The 16,238-nt window shown below is 35.3% G+C and overlaps 1 protein-coding gene across 1 annotated transcript in view; it reads right to left on the bottom strand.

The window, feature by feature from the left end:
• Positions 1-16,238, bottom strand: part of PF3D7_1038400 (gametocyte-specific protein) — a gene marked incomplete at both ends in the record, with an annotated part of 28,805 nt that overhangs the window by 12,241 nt on the left and 326 nt on the right. The window contains one exon of the mRNA XM_001347622.2: positions 1-16,238. This exon is cut by the window's left edge and continues 12,241 nt beyond it. Within this exon, the coding sequence (XP_001347658.2) occupies positions 1-16,238 (16,238 nt within the window).

The following is a 16,238-nucleotide window of genomic DNA, read 5'->3' as shown; positions in this document are numbered from 1 at the left end:
TCCTCAGGTATTACTTCTTCAATCATTTCTTCTGGTACAACCTCTTCAATTAGTTCCTCAGGTATTACTTCTTCAATCAATTCTTCTGGTACAACCTCTTCAACTATTTCCTTAGGTATTACTTCTTCAACAACTTCTTCAGGTACAACCTCTTTAATTAATTCCTCAGGTATTACTTCTTCAATTAATTCCTTAGGTATAACTTCCTCAATAACTCCTTCAGGTACTAATTCTTCAATTAGTTCTTCTGGTAATATCTCCTCAATTTCTACTTCAGGTACTAATTCTTCAATTAGTTCTTCTGGTAATACCTGCTCAATTTCTATTTCAGGTATCATTTCTTCAACAACTTCTTCAGGTATCATTTCTTCACGAATTTCTTCAGGAATTACTTCTTCAATAACTTCCTCAGGCATCATTTCTTCAACAACTTCTTCAGGTATTACTTCTTCAACAATTTCTCTAGATATTTCCTCTTCAATTAATTCCTCAGGTATTACTTCTTCAATAACTTCTTCAACAACCTCTTCAGGTATTATTTCTTCACGAATTTCTTCAGGTATTACTTCTTCAATAACTTCCTCAGGTATTATTTCTTCAACAACTTCTTCAACCACTTCTGGTACCATTTCTTCAATCAATTCTTCTGCTACAACTTCTTCAATCAATTTTTCTGGTACAACCTCTTCAAATATTTCTTCTGCAACAACCTCTTCAATCAATTCTTCAGGTACCAACTCTTCAACTACTTCTATAGAAACCCTCTCTTCAACAACCTCTTCAGGTATTATTTCTTCAATTATTTCTTCTGGAATAATCTCTTCAATAACTTCTTCAGTTACCACCTCTTCAATTAATTCTTCTGGTACAACCTCTTCAACTAATTCCTCTGGTAAAACCTTTTCAACTAATTCCTCTGGCACAACCTTTTCAACTAATTGCTCTGGCACAACCTTTTCAACAACTTCTTCAGGTATCACCTCTTCAACTAATTCCTCTGGTACAACCTCTTCAACAACCTCTTCAGGTACCATCTCTTCAACAACTTCTTCAGGTATCACTTCTTCAACAACTTCTTCAGGTAATACTTCTTCAAATATTTCTTCTGGTACCACCACATCAACAACCTCTTCAACTAATGCCTCAGTTATAACTTCTTCTACTAGTTCTTCTGGTATAACTTCTTCTACTAGTTCTTCTGGTACTACTTTAACTAATTTTTCAGGTATCACTTCTTCAACTAATACCTCAGGTATCTCCACTTCTACTGATATTTCAGGTATTACTTCTTCTACTAGTTCTTCAGGTATCACCTCTTCAACAACCTCTTCAGTTATTACTTCTTCGATAACTTCTTCTGGTACAACCTCTTCAATTATTTCCTCAGGTACCATTTCTTCAACAACCTCTCCCGGTACTATTTCTTCAACAACTTCTTCAGTTATTACTTCTTCAATTATTTCTTCAGCTACTACTTCTTCAACAACTTCTTCGGGTACCACCTTTTCAACAATCTCTTCAGGTACAACCTCTTCAACCAATACCTCTGGTACCATTTCTTCAACGACTTCTTCAGGTATCACTTCTTCAACAACTTCTTCAGGTAATACTTCTTCAACTATTTCTTTTGGTACCATTTCTTCAACAACCTCTTCAGGTACCATTTCTTCAACAACCTCTTCAGTTATTACTTCTTCAACAACTTCAGGTAACACCTCCTCAACCAATACCTCTGGTACCATTTCCTCAATTTCTACTTCTCGTACCCTCTCTTCAACAACCTCTTCAGGTAACATTTCTTCAACTAATTCCTCTGGTACAAACTCTTCAACTATTTCTTCTGCAAGAACCTCTTCAGTTATGACCTCTTCAACTATTTCCTCAGGTATTACTTCTTCAACAACTTCTTCTAATACAACCTCTTCAACAACTTTTTCAGGTACCACTTCTCCAATTAATTTCTCAGGTATCAACTCTTCAACTATTTCTTCTGGTATAACTTCTTCAAGAACTTCTTCAGTTATGACCTCTTGAACAACTTCCTCAGGTATCAACTCTTCAACAAGTTCCTCAGATATAACCTCTTTAATTAATTCTTCTGGTATAACTTCTTCAGTTATCACCTCTTCAACAACTTCTTCTAATAGTTCTACTGGTACAACCTCTTCAACAACCTCTGGTACAACTTCTTCAACTAATAACTCAGGTATAACTTCTTCTAATAGTTCTTCTGGTACAACCTCTTCAACAATCTCTTCAGGTATAACCTCTTCAACAACTTCTTCAGGTATAACTTCTTCAACAATTTCTTCATGTATCACCTCTTCAACTAATTCCTCTGGTATAACTTCTTCTACTAGTTCTTCATGTATCACCTCTTCAACTAATTCCTCTGGTATAACTTCTTCTACTAGTTCTTCTGGTACAACTACTTCAACTAGTTCTTCAGGTATTACTTCTTCAACTATTTCCTCAGGTATAACTTCTTCTACTAATTTTTCAGGTATCACTTCTTCAACAACTTCTTCAATCAATTCTTCTGCCACAACCTCTTCAACTAATTCCTCAAGTATTACTTCTTCTACTAGTTCTTCAGGTATCTCTTCTTCAACCAATACCTCAGGTATAACTTCTTCTACTAGTTCTTCAGGTATCGCCTCTTCAACAACCTCTTCAGTTATTACTTCTTCGATAACTTCTTCTGGTACAACCTCTTCAACAACCTCTTCAATTATTACTTCTTCGATAACTTCTTCTGGTACAACCTCTTCAACAACCTCTTCAGTTATTACTTCATCGATAACTTCTTCTGGTACAACCTCTTCAACAACCTCTTCAGTTATTACTTCTTCGATAACTTTTTCTGGTACAACCTCTTCAACAACCTCTTCAGTTATTACTTCTTCGATAACTTCTTCTGGTACAACCTCTTCAATTATTTCCTCAGGTATTACTTTTTCAACAACTTCTTCAATCAATTCTTCTGGTACCACTTCTTCAATCAATTCTTCTGGTACCACTTCTTCAATCAATTCTTCTGGAACAACCTCTTCAACTAATTCCTCAAGTATTACTTCTTCTACTAGTTCTTCAGGTATCTCTTCTTCAACTAGTTCCTCAGGTATAACTTCTTCTACTAGTTCTTCTGGTATAACTTCTTCTACAAGTTCTTCTGGTATAACCTCTGCAACCAATTCTTCTGGTACAACCTCTTCAACTAGTTCTTCAGGTATAACTTCTTCTACTAGTTCTTCTGGTATAAGTTCTTCTACTAGTTCTTTTGGTACCACCTCTTCAACAACTTCTTCTGGTAAGACCTCTTCAACTAATTCCTCTGGTATAACTTCTTCTACTAGTTCTTCTGGTACCACCTCTTCAACTAATTCCTCTGGTACAACCTCTTCAACAACTTCTTCTGGTAAGACCTCTTCAACTAATTCCTCTGGTACAACCTCTTCAATAACTTCTTCTGGTAAGACCTCTTCAACTATTTCTTCAGGTAATACCTCTTCTACAACCTCTTCAGTTATTACTTCTTCTATGACTTCTTCTGGTACAACCTCTTTAATTAATTCCTCAGGTATTACTTCTTCAATCAATTCTTCTGGTACAATCTCTTCAACAACTTCTGGTACAGCCTCTTCAACAACTTCTTCTGGTAAGACCTCTTCAACTAATTCTTCAGGTATAACTTCTTCTACTAGTTCTTCTGGTATAACTTCTTCTACTAGTTCTTCTGGTATAACTTCTTCTACAAGTTTTTCTGGTATAACCTCTGCAACCAATTCTTCTGGTATAACCTCTTCAACTATTTCTTCAGGTATTACTTCTTCAATCAATTCTTCTGGTACAACCTCTTCAACAACTTCTGGTACAACCTCTTCCACAACTTCTGGTACAACCTCTTCAACAACTTCTGGTACAACCTCTTCCACAACTTCTGGTACAACCTCTTCAACAACTTCTGGTACAACCTCTTCCACAACTTCTGGTACAACCTCTTCAACAACTTCTGGTACAACCTCTTCCACAACTTCTGGTACAACCTCTTCCACAACTTCTGGTACAACCTCTTCCACAACTTCTTCAGGTATCACCTCTTCAACTAGTTCCTCAGGTATTACTTCTTCTACTAGTTCTTCTGATATAACTTCTTCTACTAGTTCTTCTGGTACAACTTCTTCAACTAATACCTCAGGTATAACCTCTTCTACTAGTTCTTCTGGTACAACTTCTTCAACTAGTTTTTCAGGTATCTCCTCTTCAACTAATACCTCAGGTATAACTTCTTCTAATAGTTCTTCTGGTACTACCTCTTCAACAACTTCTGGTACAACCTCTTCAATAACTTCTGGTACAACTTCTTCAACTAATAACTCAGGTATAACTTCTTCAACTAATACCTTAGGTATAACTTCTTCTAATAGTTCTTCTGGTACAACCTCTTCAACTAATACCTCAGGTATAACCTCTTCTACTAGTTCTTCTTTTACAACCTCTTCAACCAATTCTTCTTTTACAACCTCTTCAACCAATTCTTCTTTTACAACCTCTTCAACCAATTCTTCAGGTATCACCTCTTCAACAATTTCTTCAGGTACAACCTCTTCAACAACTTCTGGTACAACCTCTTCAACCAATTCTTCTGGTACAACCTCTTCAACAATTTCTGGTACAACCTCTTCAACAACTTCTTCCAGCATCACCTCTTCAACTAATTCCTCTGGTAAAACCTCTTCCACAACTTTTGGTATCTCCTCTTCAACCAATTCTTCTGGCACTACTTCTTTAACTAATTCCTCCGGTATAACTTCTTTAACTAATTCCTCTGGTATAACTTCTTCTACAAGTTCTTCTGGTATAACTACTTCTACTAGTTCTTCTGGTACAACTTCTTCAACTAGTTTTTCAGGTATATCCTCTTCAACTAGTTTTTCAGGTATCTCCTCTTCAACTAATACCTCAGGTATAACTTCTTCTACTAGTTCTTCAGGTATCACCTCTTCAACTAGTTCCTCTGGTATAACTTCTTCAACTAATTCCTCTAGTATAACTTCTTCAACTAATTCTTCTGGTATAACTTCTTCAACTAATTCCTCTGGTATAACTTCTTCAACTAATTCCTCTGGTATAACTTCTTCAACTAATTCCTCTGGTATAGCTTCTTCTAATAGTTCTACTGGTACAACTTCAACTAATTCTTCAGGTATCTCTTCTTCAAATAATACCTCAGGTATAACTTCTTCTACTAGTTCTTCTGGTACAACCTCTTCAACAACTTCTGGTACAACCTCTTCAACAACTTCTGGTACAACCTCTTCAACAACTTCTGGTACAACCTCTTCAACAACTTCTGGTACAACCTCTTCAACAACTTCTGGTACAACCTCTTCAACAACTTCTGGTACAACCTCTTCAACAACTTCTGGTACAACCTCTTCAACAACTTCTGGTACAACCTCTTCAACAACTTCTGGTACAACCTCTTCAACAACTTCATGTATGAACTCTTCAACAACTTCTGGTACAACTTTTTCTACTAGTTCTTCTGGAATAACTTCTTCTACTAGTTCTTCTGCTACCACCTCTTCAACTAATTCCTCTGGTATCACCTCTTCAATTAATTCCTCTGGTACAACTACTTCAATCAATTCTTCTGGTAACATCTCTTCAACTAATTCCTCTGGTACAACCTCTTCAACAACTACTTCAGGTATCATTTCTTCAATAAATTCTTCTGGTATTACTTCTTCAACTACTTCCTCAGGTATCATTTCTTCAATGAATTTTTCTGTTATTACTTCTTTAACAACTTCTTGAGGTATCATTTCTTCAATAAATTCTTCTGGTACAACCTCTTCAACAATTTCTTCAGGTATCACCTCTTGAACTAATTCCTCTGGTATAACCTCTTCAATTAATACCTCAGGTATTCCCTCTTTATATATTATCTCTTCAACTAATACCTCAGGTATAACTTTTTCTATTAGTTCTTCTGGTACAGCCTCTTCAACTAATACCTCTGGTATAACTTCTTCTATTAATTCCTCAGGAATTATTTCCTCGATTTCAACTTCTGGTGCAACCTCTTCTACAAATTCTTCGGGTATCATCTCCTCAACGATTTCCTCTAATGTTACTTCTTCACGAACTTGTTCTGGTACAATCTCTTTAACCAGTTTCTCAGCTATAACTTCTTCTACTAGTTCTTCAGGTATCACCTCTTCATATATTACCTCTTCAACTATTTCTTCTGGTATAACCTCTTCAATTATTTCTTCTGGTACAACTTCTTCAATTAATTCTTCTGGTACAACTTGTTCAATTATTTCTTCTTGTATAACCTCTTCAATTTGTTCTTCTGGAATGAATTCTTCTACTATTTCTTCTGGTACAGCCTCTTCAATAACTTCTTCTGGTACAACCTCTACAGCAACTTCTTCAGGTATCACCTCTTCAACTAATTCCTCTGGTAAAACCTCTTCCACAACTTCATCTGGTATTAATTCCTCAATTTCTACTTCTGGTACCACCTCTTCAATGACTTCTTCTGGTAATACCTCCTCAATTTCTACTTCAGGTATAATTTCTTCAACAACTTCTTCAGGTATCACCTCTTCAACTAATTCTTTAGGTATTACTTCTTCAGCAATCTCTTCAGGTATTACTTCTTTAACAACTTCTTCAGGCATAACCTCTTCAGTTATTACTTCCTCAGTAACTTCTTCAGGTACTACTTCATCAATTAATTCTTCTGGTAGTACCTCCTCAATTTCTACTTCAGTTATTATTTCTTCAACAACTTCTTCAGGTATTACCTCTTGAACTATTTCCTCAGGTATTACTTCTTCAGCAACCTCTTCAGTTATTACTTCCTCAATAACTTCTTTAGCTACTAATTCTTCAATTAGTTCTTCTGGTAATATCTCCTCAATTTCTACTTCAGGTATTACTTCTTTAACAACTTCTTCAGGTATAACCTCTTCAACTATTTCCTCAGGTATTACTTCTTCAACTTCTTCAGTTATCGCTTCTTCAATCAATTCCTTAGGTATAACTTCCTCAATAACTTCTTCAGCTACTAATTCTTCAACTACTTCTTCAGGTATCACCTCTTCAACTAATTCCTCTGGTACAACCTCTTCAACTACTTCTGATATCACCTCTTCAACTAATTGTTCTGGTAAAACCTCTTCCACAACTTCTTCAGGTATAAACTCTTCAACTAATTCCTCTGGTATAACTTCTTCTACTAGTTCTTCAGGTACAACCTCTTCAACTAATTCCTCTGGTACAATCTCTTCAACTAATTCCTCTGGGACAACCTTTTCAACAATTTCTTCAGGTACCAACTCTTCAACTAATTCTTCACTTACAAACTCTTCAACTAATTTCTCAGGTATAATCTCTACAACAACTTCTTCAGGTATCACCTCTTCAACTAATTCTTTAGGTATTATTTCTTCAGCAATCTCTTCAGTTATTATTTCTTCAACAACTTCTTCAGGTATTACCTCTTTAACTATTTCCTCAGGTATTACTTCTTCAACAACTTCAGATATCGCCTCTTCAACAACCTCTTCAGTTATTACTTCCTCAGTAACTTCTTCAGGTACTAATTCTTCAATTAATTCTTCTGGTAATACCTCCTCAATTTCTACTTCAGGTATTACTTCTTCAACAACTTCTTCAGGTATCGCCTCTTCAACAACCTCTTCAGTTATTACTTCTTCGATAACTTCTTCCGGTACAACCTCTTCAACAACCTCTTCAGTTATTACTTCTTCGATAACTTCTTCTGGTACAACCTCTTCAATTATTTCCTCAGGTATCATTTCTTCAACAACTTCTTCAGTTATCGCTTCTTCAATCAATTCCTTAGGTATAACTTCCTCAATAACTTCTTTAGCTACTAATTCTTCAATTATTTCTTCTGGTAATATCTCCTCAATTTCTACTTCTGGTATTACTTCTTCAACAACTTCTTTAGGTAACACTTCTTCAACTAATTCCTCTGGTACAACCTCTTCAACTACTTCTGGTATCACCTCTTCAACTAATTCCTCTGGCAAAACCTCTTCCACAACTTCTTCAGGTATAACCTCTTTAACAACTTCTTCAGGTAGTACCTCTTCAACTATTTCTTCTGGAACAACATCTTCAATTAATTTCTCAGGTATCACTTCTTCGATCAATTCCTTAGGTATAACTTCCTCAATAACTTCTTCAGCTACTAATTCTTCAATTAGTTCTTCTGGTAATATCTCCTCAATTTCTACTTCTGGTATGACTTCTTCAACAACTTCTTCAGGTATAACTTCTTCTACTAGTTCTTCAGGTATCATCTCTTCGACAACCTTTTCAGATATTACCTCTTCCACTATTTCTTTAGGTAGTACCTCTTCAACTATTTCCTCAGGTATTACTTCTTCAACGACTACTTCAGGTACCACCTCTTCGACAACCTCTTCAGATATTACTTCTTCAACTATTTCCTCAGGTATTACTTCTTCAACAATTTCTTCAGGTATAACTTCTTCTACTAGTTCTTCAGGTATAACCTCTTTAATTAATTCTTCTGGTATAACTTCTTCAGTTATCACCTCTTCAACAACTTCTGGTACAACCTCTTCAACAATTTCTGGTACAACCTCTTCCACAACTTCTTCAAGTAGTTCTTCAGGTATTACTTCTTCAACTATTTCCTCAGGTATAACTTCTTCTACTAATTCCTCTGATACAACCTCTTCAACTAATTCTTCAGGTATAACTTCTTCTACTAGTTCTTCTGGTATAACTTCTTCTACAAGTTCTTCTGGTATAACCTCTTCAACAACTTCTTCAGGTATAACCTCTTTAACAACTTCTTCAGGTAGTACCTCTTCAACTATTTCTTCTGGTATAACTTCTTCTACAAGTTCTTCTGGTATAACCTCTTCAACAACTTCTTCAGGTATAACCTCTTTAACAACTTCTTCAGGTAGTACCTCTTCAACTATTTCTTCTGGTATAACTTCTTCTACAAGTTCTTCTGGTATAACCTCTTCAACTAATTCCTCTGGTACAAGCTCTTCCACAACTTCTTCAGGTATAAACTCTTCAACTAATTGCTCTTGTACCTCTTCAACAACTTCTGGTACAACTTCTTCAACTAATTCCTCTGGTACAACTTCTTCAACTAATTCCTCTGGTACAACTTCTTCAACTAATTCCTCTGGTACAACTTCTTCAACTAATTCCTCTGGTACAACTTCTTCAACTAATTCCTCTGGTACAACTTCTACTAGTTCTTCAGGTACTTCTTCCTCAACTATTTCCTTAGGTATTACTTCTTCAACAACTTCTTCTGATACAACCTCTTCAACTATTTCCTTAGGTATTACTTCTTCAACAACTTCTTCAGGTACCACCTCTTCAACTAATTCCTCTCGTACAACCTCTTCAACAATTTCTTCAGGTATAACCTCTGCAACCAATTCTTCTGGTACAACCTCTTCAACTAGTTCTTCAGGTATTACTTCTTCAATCAATTCTTCTGGTAGAACCTCTTCAGCAACTTCTTCAGGTATAACCTCTTCAATTAGTTCTTCAGGTATTACTTCTTCTACTAGTTCTTCTGGTATCACTTCTTCAACAACTTCTGGTACAACCTCTTCAACAACTACTTCAGGTATCTCTTCTTCAACAACTTCTGGTACAACCTCTTCAACAACTACTTCAGGTATCTCTTCTTCAAATAATACCTCAGGTATAACTTCTTCTACTAGTTCTTCAGGTATAACCTCTGCAACCAGTTCTTCTGGTACAACCTCTTCAACTAGTTCTTCAGGTATAACCTCTTCTACTATTTCTTTAGGTAATACCTCTTCTACTACTTCTTCAGATATCTTTTCTTCTATTATTTCTTCTGGTACAACCTCTTCAACAACTTCTGGTACAACCTCTTCAACAATTTCTGGTACAACCTCTTCAACAACCTCTGGTACAACCTCTTCAACAACTACTTCTGGTATCACTTCTTCAATCAATTCCTTAGGTATAACTTCCTCAATTATTTCTTCAGGTACTAATTCTTCAATTAGTTCTTCTGGTAATATCTCCTCAATTTCTACTTCAGGTACTAATTCTTCAATTAGTTCTTCTGGTATAACTTCTTCTACTACTTCTTCTGGTACCACCTCTTCTACTAGTTCTTCTGGTACCACCTCTTCAACTAATTCCTCTGGTACAACCACTTCAATCAATTCTTCTGGTAACATCTCTTCAACTAATTCCTCTGGTATAACTTCTTCTACTAGTTCTTCAGGTACTTCTTCCTCAACTAATACCTCAGGTATAACTTCTTCTACTAGTTCTTCAGGTATAACTTCTTCTACTAGTTCTTCTGGTACCACCTCTTCAACAACCTCTGGTACAACCTCTTCAACTAATTCTTCAGGTATAACTTCTTCTACAAGTTCTTCTGGTATAACTTCTTCTACTAGCTTTTCAGGTATAACCTCTGCAACCAATTCTTCAGGTATAACCTCTTCTACTTGTTCTTCATATATCACCTCTTCAACAACTTCTTTAGGTAATAACTCTTCAACAATCTCTTCAGGTACAACCTCTTCAACTAATTCCTCTGGTACAACCTCTTCTACTAGTTCTTCTGGTACAACCTCTTCAACAACTTCTTCAGGTATCACCTCTTCAACAACTTCTTCAGGTATCACCTCTTCAACTAACTCCTCTGTTACAACCTCTTCAATCAATTCTTCTGGTATAACCTCTGCAACCAATTCTTCTGGTATAACCTCTGCAACCAATTCTTCTGGTACAACCTCTTCAACTAGTTCTTCAGGTATCACCTCTTCAACTATTTCCTTAGGTATTACTTCTTCAACAACTTCTTCTGGTATAACCTCTTCAACTATTTCCTGAGGTATTACTTCTTCAACGACTTCTGCAAGTACCACCTCTTCGACAATTTCTTCCTCAACAACCTTTTCAACTAGTTCTTCAGTTACCACCTCTTCAATTAATTCTTCTCGTACAACCTCTTCAACTAATTCCTCAGGTATCACCTCTTCTAGAATTTCTTCCTCAACAACCTTTTCAACTAGTTCTTCAGGTAATACCTCTTCTACAACCTCTTCAGTTATTACTTCTTCTATGACTTCTTCTGGTACAACCTCTTCAATTAGTTCCTCAGGTATAACTTGTTCAACATCTTCTTCAGGTATCACCTCTTCAACAACCTCTTCAGGTATCACCTCTTCAACAACCTCTTCAAGTACCATCTTTTCAACAACTTCTTCAGGTACCATCTCTTCAACTAATACTTCAGGTATAACTTCTTCTACTAGTTCTTCAAGTACCATTTCTTCAACTAATACTTCAGGTATAACTTCTTCAACTAATACCTCAGGAATAACTTCTTCAACTAATTCTTCAGGTATCACCTCTTCAATTAATTCCTCTGGTACAACCTCTTCAACTAATTCTTCTGGTACAACCTCTTCAACAATCTCTTCAGGTACAACCTCTTCAACAATCTCTTCAGGTACAACCTCTTCAACCAATACTTCTGGCACCACTTCTTTAACTATTTCCTCGGGTATTACTTCTTCAATAACTTCTTCAGGTATTATTTCTTCAACAACTTCTTCAACAACCTCTTCAACAATTTCTTCAGGTATAACCTCTTCAACTAATTCCTCTGGTACAAGCTCTTCCACAACTTCTTCAGGTATCACCTCTTCAACAAATTCTTCTGGTATAACCTCTGCAACCAATTCTTCTGGTATAACCTCTGCAACTAATAACTCAGGTATAACTTCTTCTACTAGTTCTTCAGGTACTTCTTCCTCAACTAATACCTCAGGTATAACTTCTTCTACTAGTTCTTCAGGTATAACCTCTTCAACTAATACCTCAGGTATAACTTCTTCTACTAGTTCTTCAGGTATAACCTCTTCAACTAATTCCTCTGGTATAACTTCTTCTAGTACTTCTTCAGGTATCTCTTCTTCAACTAATTCCTCTGATACAACCTCTGCAATCAATTCTTCAGGTATTACGTCTTCTACTAGTTCCTCTGGTACAACTTCTTCAACTAATTCCTCTGGTATAACTTCTTCTAATAGTTCTTCTGGTATAACTTCTTCTAATAGTTCTACTGGTACAACTTCTTCAACTAATTCCTCTGGTATTACTTCTTCAACAACTTCAGGTACCACTTCTTCAACTATTTCCTCAGGTATCATTTCTTCAATAAATTCTTCTGGTATTACTTCTTCAACAACTTCTTCAGGTATAACTTCTTCTAATACTTCTACTGGTACAACTTCTTCTAATACTTCTACTGGTACAACTTCTTCAACTAATTCTTCAGATATCACTTCTTCAACTAATTCCTCTGGTATAACTTCTTCTACTAGTTTTTCAGGTATCATTTCTTCAACGACTTCTGCAGGTACTACCTCTTCGACAACTTCTTCAGATATTATTTCTTCTACTATTTCCTCATGTATTTCCTCTTCTACTATTTCCTCAAGTATCTTTTCTTCTATTATTTCTTCTGGTACAACCTCTTCCATCAAATCTTCTGGTATTACCTCTTGAACTATTTCCTCAGGTATTACTTCTTCAACAACTTCTTCTGGTATAACCTCTTCAATTATTTCCTCAGGTATTACTTCTTCAATCAATTCTTCAGGTAGAACCTCTTCTGGTATAACCTCAACTAATTCTTTAGGTATAATTTCCTGAACTTCTACTTCTGGGACAGTTTTTTCAAATAATTCCTCATGTTTCGCCTCGTGAACAACTTCTTCAGGAATAATCTCTTCAACAACTTCTTCAGGTATAACCTCTTCAACCAATTCTTCTGGTACAACCTCCTCAACAACTTCTTCAGGTTTCATCTCTTCAACTAATTCTTCTGATATCACCTCCTCAACAACTTCTTCAGGTTTCATCTCTTCAACTAATTCTTCTGGTACAACCTCTTCAACAACTTTTTCAGGAGTAACCTCCTCAACAACTTCTTCAGGTTTCATCTCTTCAACTAATTCTTCTGATATCACCTCCTCAACAACTTCTTCAGGTTTCATCTCTTCAACTAATTCTTCTGGTACAACCTCTTCAACAACTTTTTCAGGAGTAACCTCCTCAACAACTTCTTCAGGTTTCATCTCTTCAACTAATTCTTCTGATATCACCTCCTCAACAACTTCTTCAGGTTTCATCTCTTCAACTAATTCTTCTGATATCACCTCCTCAACAACTTCTTCAGGTTTCATCTCTTCAACTAATTCTTCTGGTACAACCTCTTCAACAACTTTTTCAGGAGTAACCTCCTCAACAACTTCTTCAGGTTTCATCTCTTCAACTAATTCTTCTGATATCACCTCCTCAACAACTTCTTCAGGTTTCATCTCTTCAACTAATTCTTCTGGTACAACCTCTTCAACAACTTTTTCAGGAGTAACCTCCTCAACAACTTCTTCAGGTTTCATCTCTTCAACAACTTCTTCAGGTTTCATCTCTTCAACTAATTCTTCTGATATCACCTCTTCAACAACTTCTTCAGGTTTCATCTCTTCAACTAATTCTTCTGGTACAACCTCTTCAACTATTTCTTCTGGTATAACTTCTTCTACAAGTTCTTCTGGTATAACCTCTTCAACAACTTCTTCAGGTATAACCTCTTTAACAACTTCTTCAGGTAGTACCTCTTCAACTATTTCTTTTGGTATAACTTCTTCTACAAGTTCTTCTGGTATAACCTCTTCAGCAGGTTTTTCAGTTATCACCTCTTCAATTAATTCTTCAGGTATAACCTCTTCTACAATTTCCTCTGCAACCACCTTTTCTACTAATTCTTCTGGTACAACCTCTTCTACAATTTCTTCTGCAACCACCTTTTCAACTAATTCTTCTTTAACAACCTTTTCAATTAATTCTTCAGGTATAACCTCTTCAACAACTTCGTCAGGTATAACTTCTTCTGTTACTTCCTCAGGTATCTCCTCTTCTACTAATTCCTCATGTTTAATCTCTTCAACAACTTCTTCAAGAACCAATTCTTCAATTATTTCTTCTGGTATAACCTTTTCAAGAACTTTTTCGGGTATAACATCTTCAACTAATTCCTCAGGTATCACCCCTTCAATCAATTCTTCTGGTACAACCTCTTCAACTAATTCCTCTGGTACAACCTCGTCAACATCTTCTTCAGGCATAACCTCTTCAACTAATTCTTTAGGTATTTTTTCCTCAATTTCTACTTCTGCTACAAACTCTTCAACTATTTCCTCTGCTGTTACTTCTTCAACAAGTTCTTCATCCACCAATTCCTCAATTATTTCTTCTGGTATTAAATCATCTTCGAGATTTTCAGATAATAATTTCTCATCCATATCTTGAGTTACTACACTTTTTCCTTCATGTAAAATTTCTTTATATTCCTTTTCCATTTTTTCCATTAGTACATCCTCAAGTGGTTCTTCTACCTCTTTTGGTGATATTTTGTCTTCTTCAATAAATATTTCCTCTTCAGTCAATTTTTCCTCTTCAGTCAATTTTTCCTCTTCAGTCAATTTTTCCTCTTCAGTCAATTTTTCCTCTTCAGTCAATTTTTCCTCTTCAGTCAATTTTTCCTCTTCAGTCAATTTTTCTTCTTCAGTCAATTTTTCTTCTTCAGTCAATTTTTCCTCTTCAATCAATTGTTCATCTTCAGTCAATTTTTCCTCTTCAGTCAATTTTTCCTCTTCAGTCAATTTTTCCTCTTCAGTCAATTTTTCCTCTTCAATCAATTGTTCATCTTGTAAAACTTCATCTGAAACATCTTGCACAAATGTTTCTAGTTCCTTTTTTTCTATACCAATTTTTTCGTCACTTAAATCTTCATGTATAACCTCTTCTTCAGTTCCTTGTTCCCGTTCTATGAACATTTTATCTTTTACCTCTTCTTCCATATATGATACAAAATTAAAGAGTCTTTCCTCTTCCATTTCAGATACAAAATCATCACTTTTCCCCTCATTTGTTGGTAACAAAAATTCATCTAATTTTGTTTGTTCCATTTCCTCTATAACTTTCTCATAGCCTTCCACTCCTTCGGTTAATGTTTCACGTAATTTTTGTCCCTCATGTTCAACGGTAATACCATAAGCTCCTCCTTCCATTTGCGTAAAATATTCATCCTTAAAACCTTCAAATTCTTTGTCTCTTTCTATTTTATCTTGCATATTTTCTTCCTTTTTTGGCATTTTTTCTTCTTTCAAAAATTTTTCTTCACCTTTACTTTCATCCTTTTCACCTTTTTCATCTTTTTCATCCTTCTCATCTTTTTCATCCTTCTCATCTTTTTCATCCTTCTCATCTTTTTCATCCTTCTCATCTTTTTCATCCTTCTCATCTTTTTCATCCTTCTCATCTTTTTCTTCCTTCTCTTCATCATCTTCTTCTTCCTCTTCTTCTTCTTCGTCATCATCATCCTTATTCCCTTTTTTATCTTTATTTTCCTCATTATCTTTATCCTTATTTTCATCACCACCTCTATCACCTCCTGCACTATCCCCTGCACTTCCATGTCCATCGCCTCCCTCACTTTCACCGCCACCTTTGTCTTCATCCCCATCTTTATCTCCTTCTGTATTTTTATCAACATATTCATTTTCCTCAACATTTTCATTTATATCTGTATTTTCATCTATGCCTTTATTTTCTTCATCATAAGTCTTCAACATGTGCAGAAAATAATTATTAGAATTAGGAAACAAATTATTTTTATATAAAGTAAAATAGGAAAATTTATCATTCCTTATAACATCCATATCTGACTTATTATCTAAAAGGTATGATTCTTTATATTCTCTTTTTAACTTTAATTCGTTCATTTTTTTATTATCCTTTTCTTTCCTCCTCTTTTCTTTCTTATTCCTCCGCTTCATTTTCCCTTCTCTTTTTGCCAAATTATCTTTTAAATTTACTTTCACTTTTTTTCTCCTACTTTTTCTCTTACTTTCATTATTAGATAAATTATTATCGTTTAAGTTTATTTCAACCTTCTTATGTTTCGGTTTTATTTTATTTCCTCTTTTTCCTAAATCATTATCATCAATATTTACCATCAATGTTTTGTATTTTGTTTTCATCTCGTATTCATTTTCTGCTAATATTCTAAATCCTCTAAAGCGTAAATGATTTCCCACAATATACAATGTACTCTTGTATTTTCCATTGGAACA

Source organism: Plasmodium falciparum, assembly GCF_000002765.6.
Source record: "Plasmodium falciparum 3D7 genome assembly, chromosome: 10".
Lineage (NCBI taxonomy): Eukaryota > Apicomplexa > Aconoidasida > Haemosporida > Plasmodiidae > Plasmodium > Plasmodium falciparum.
The sequence above is the reverse complement of the archived record's forward strand: the minus strand, read 5'-3'. Positions and strand labels throughout refer to the sequence as shown.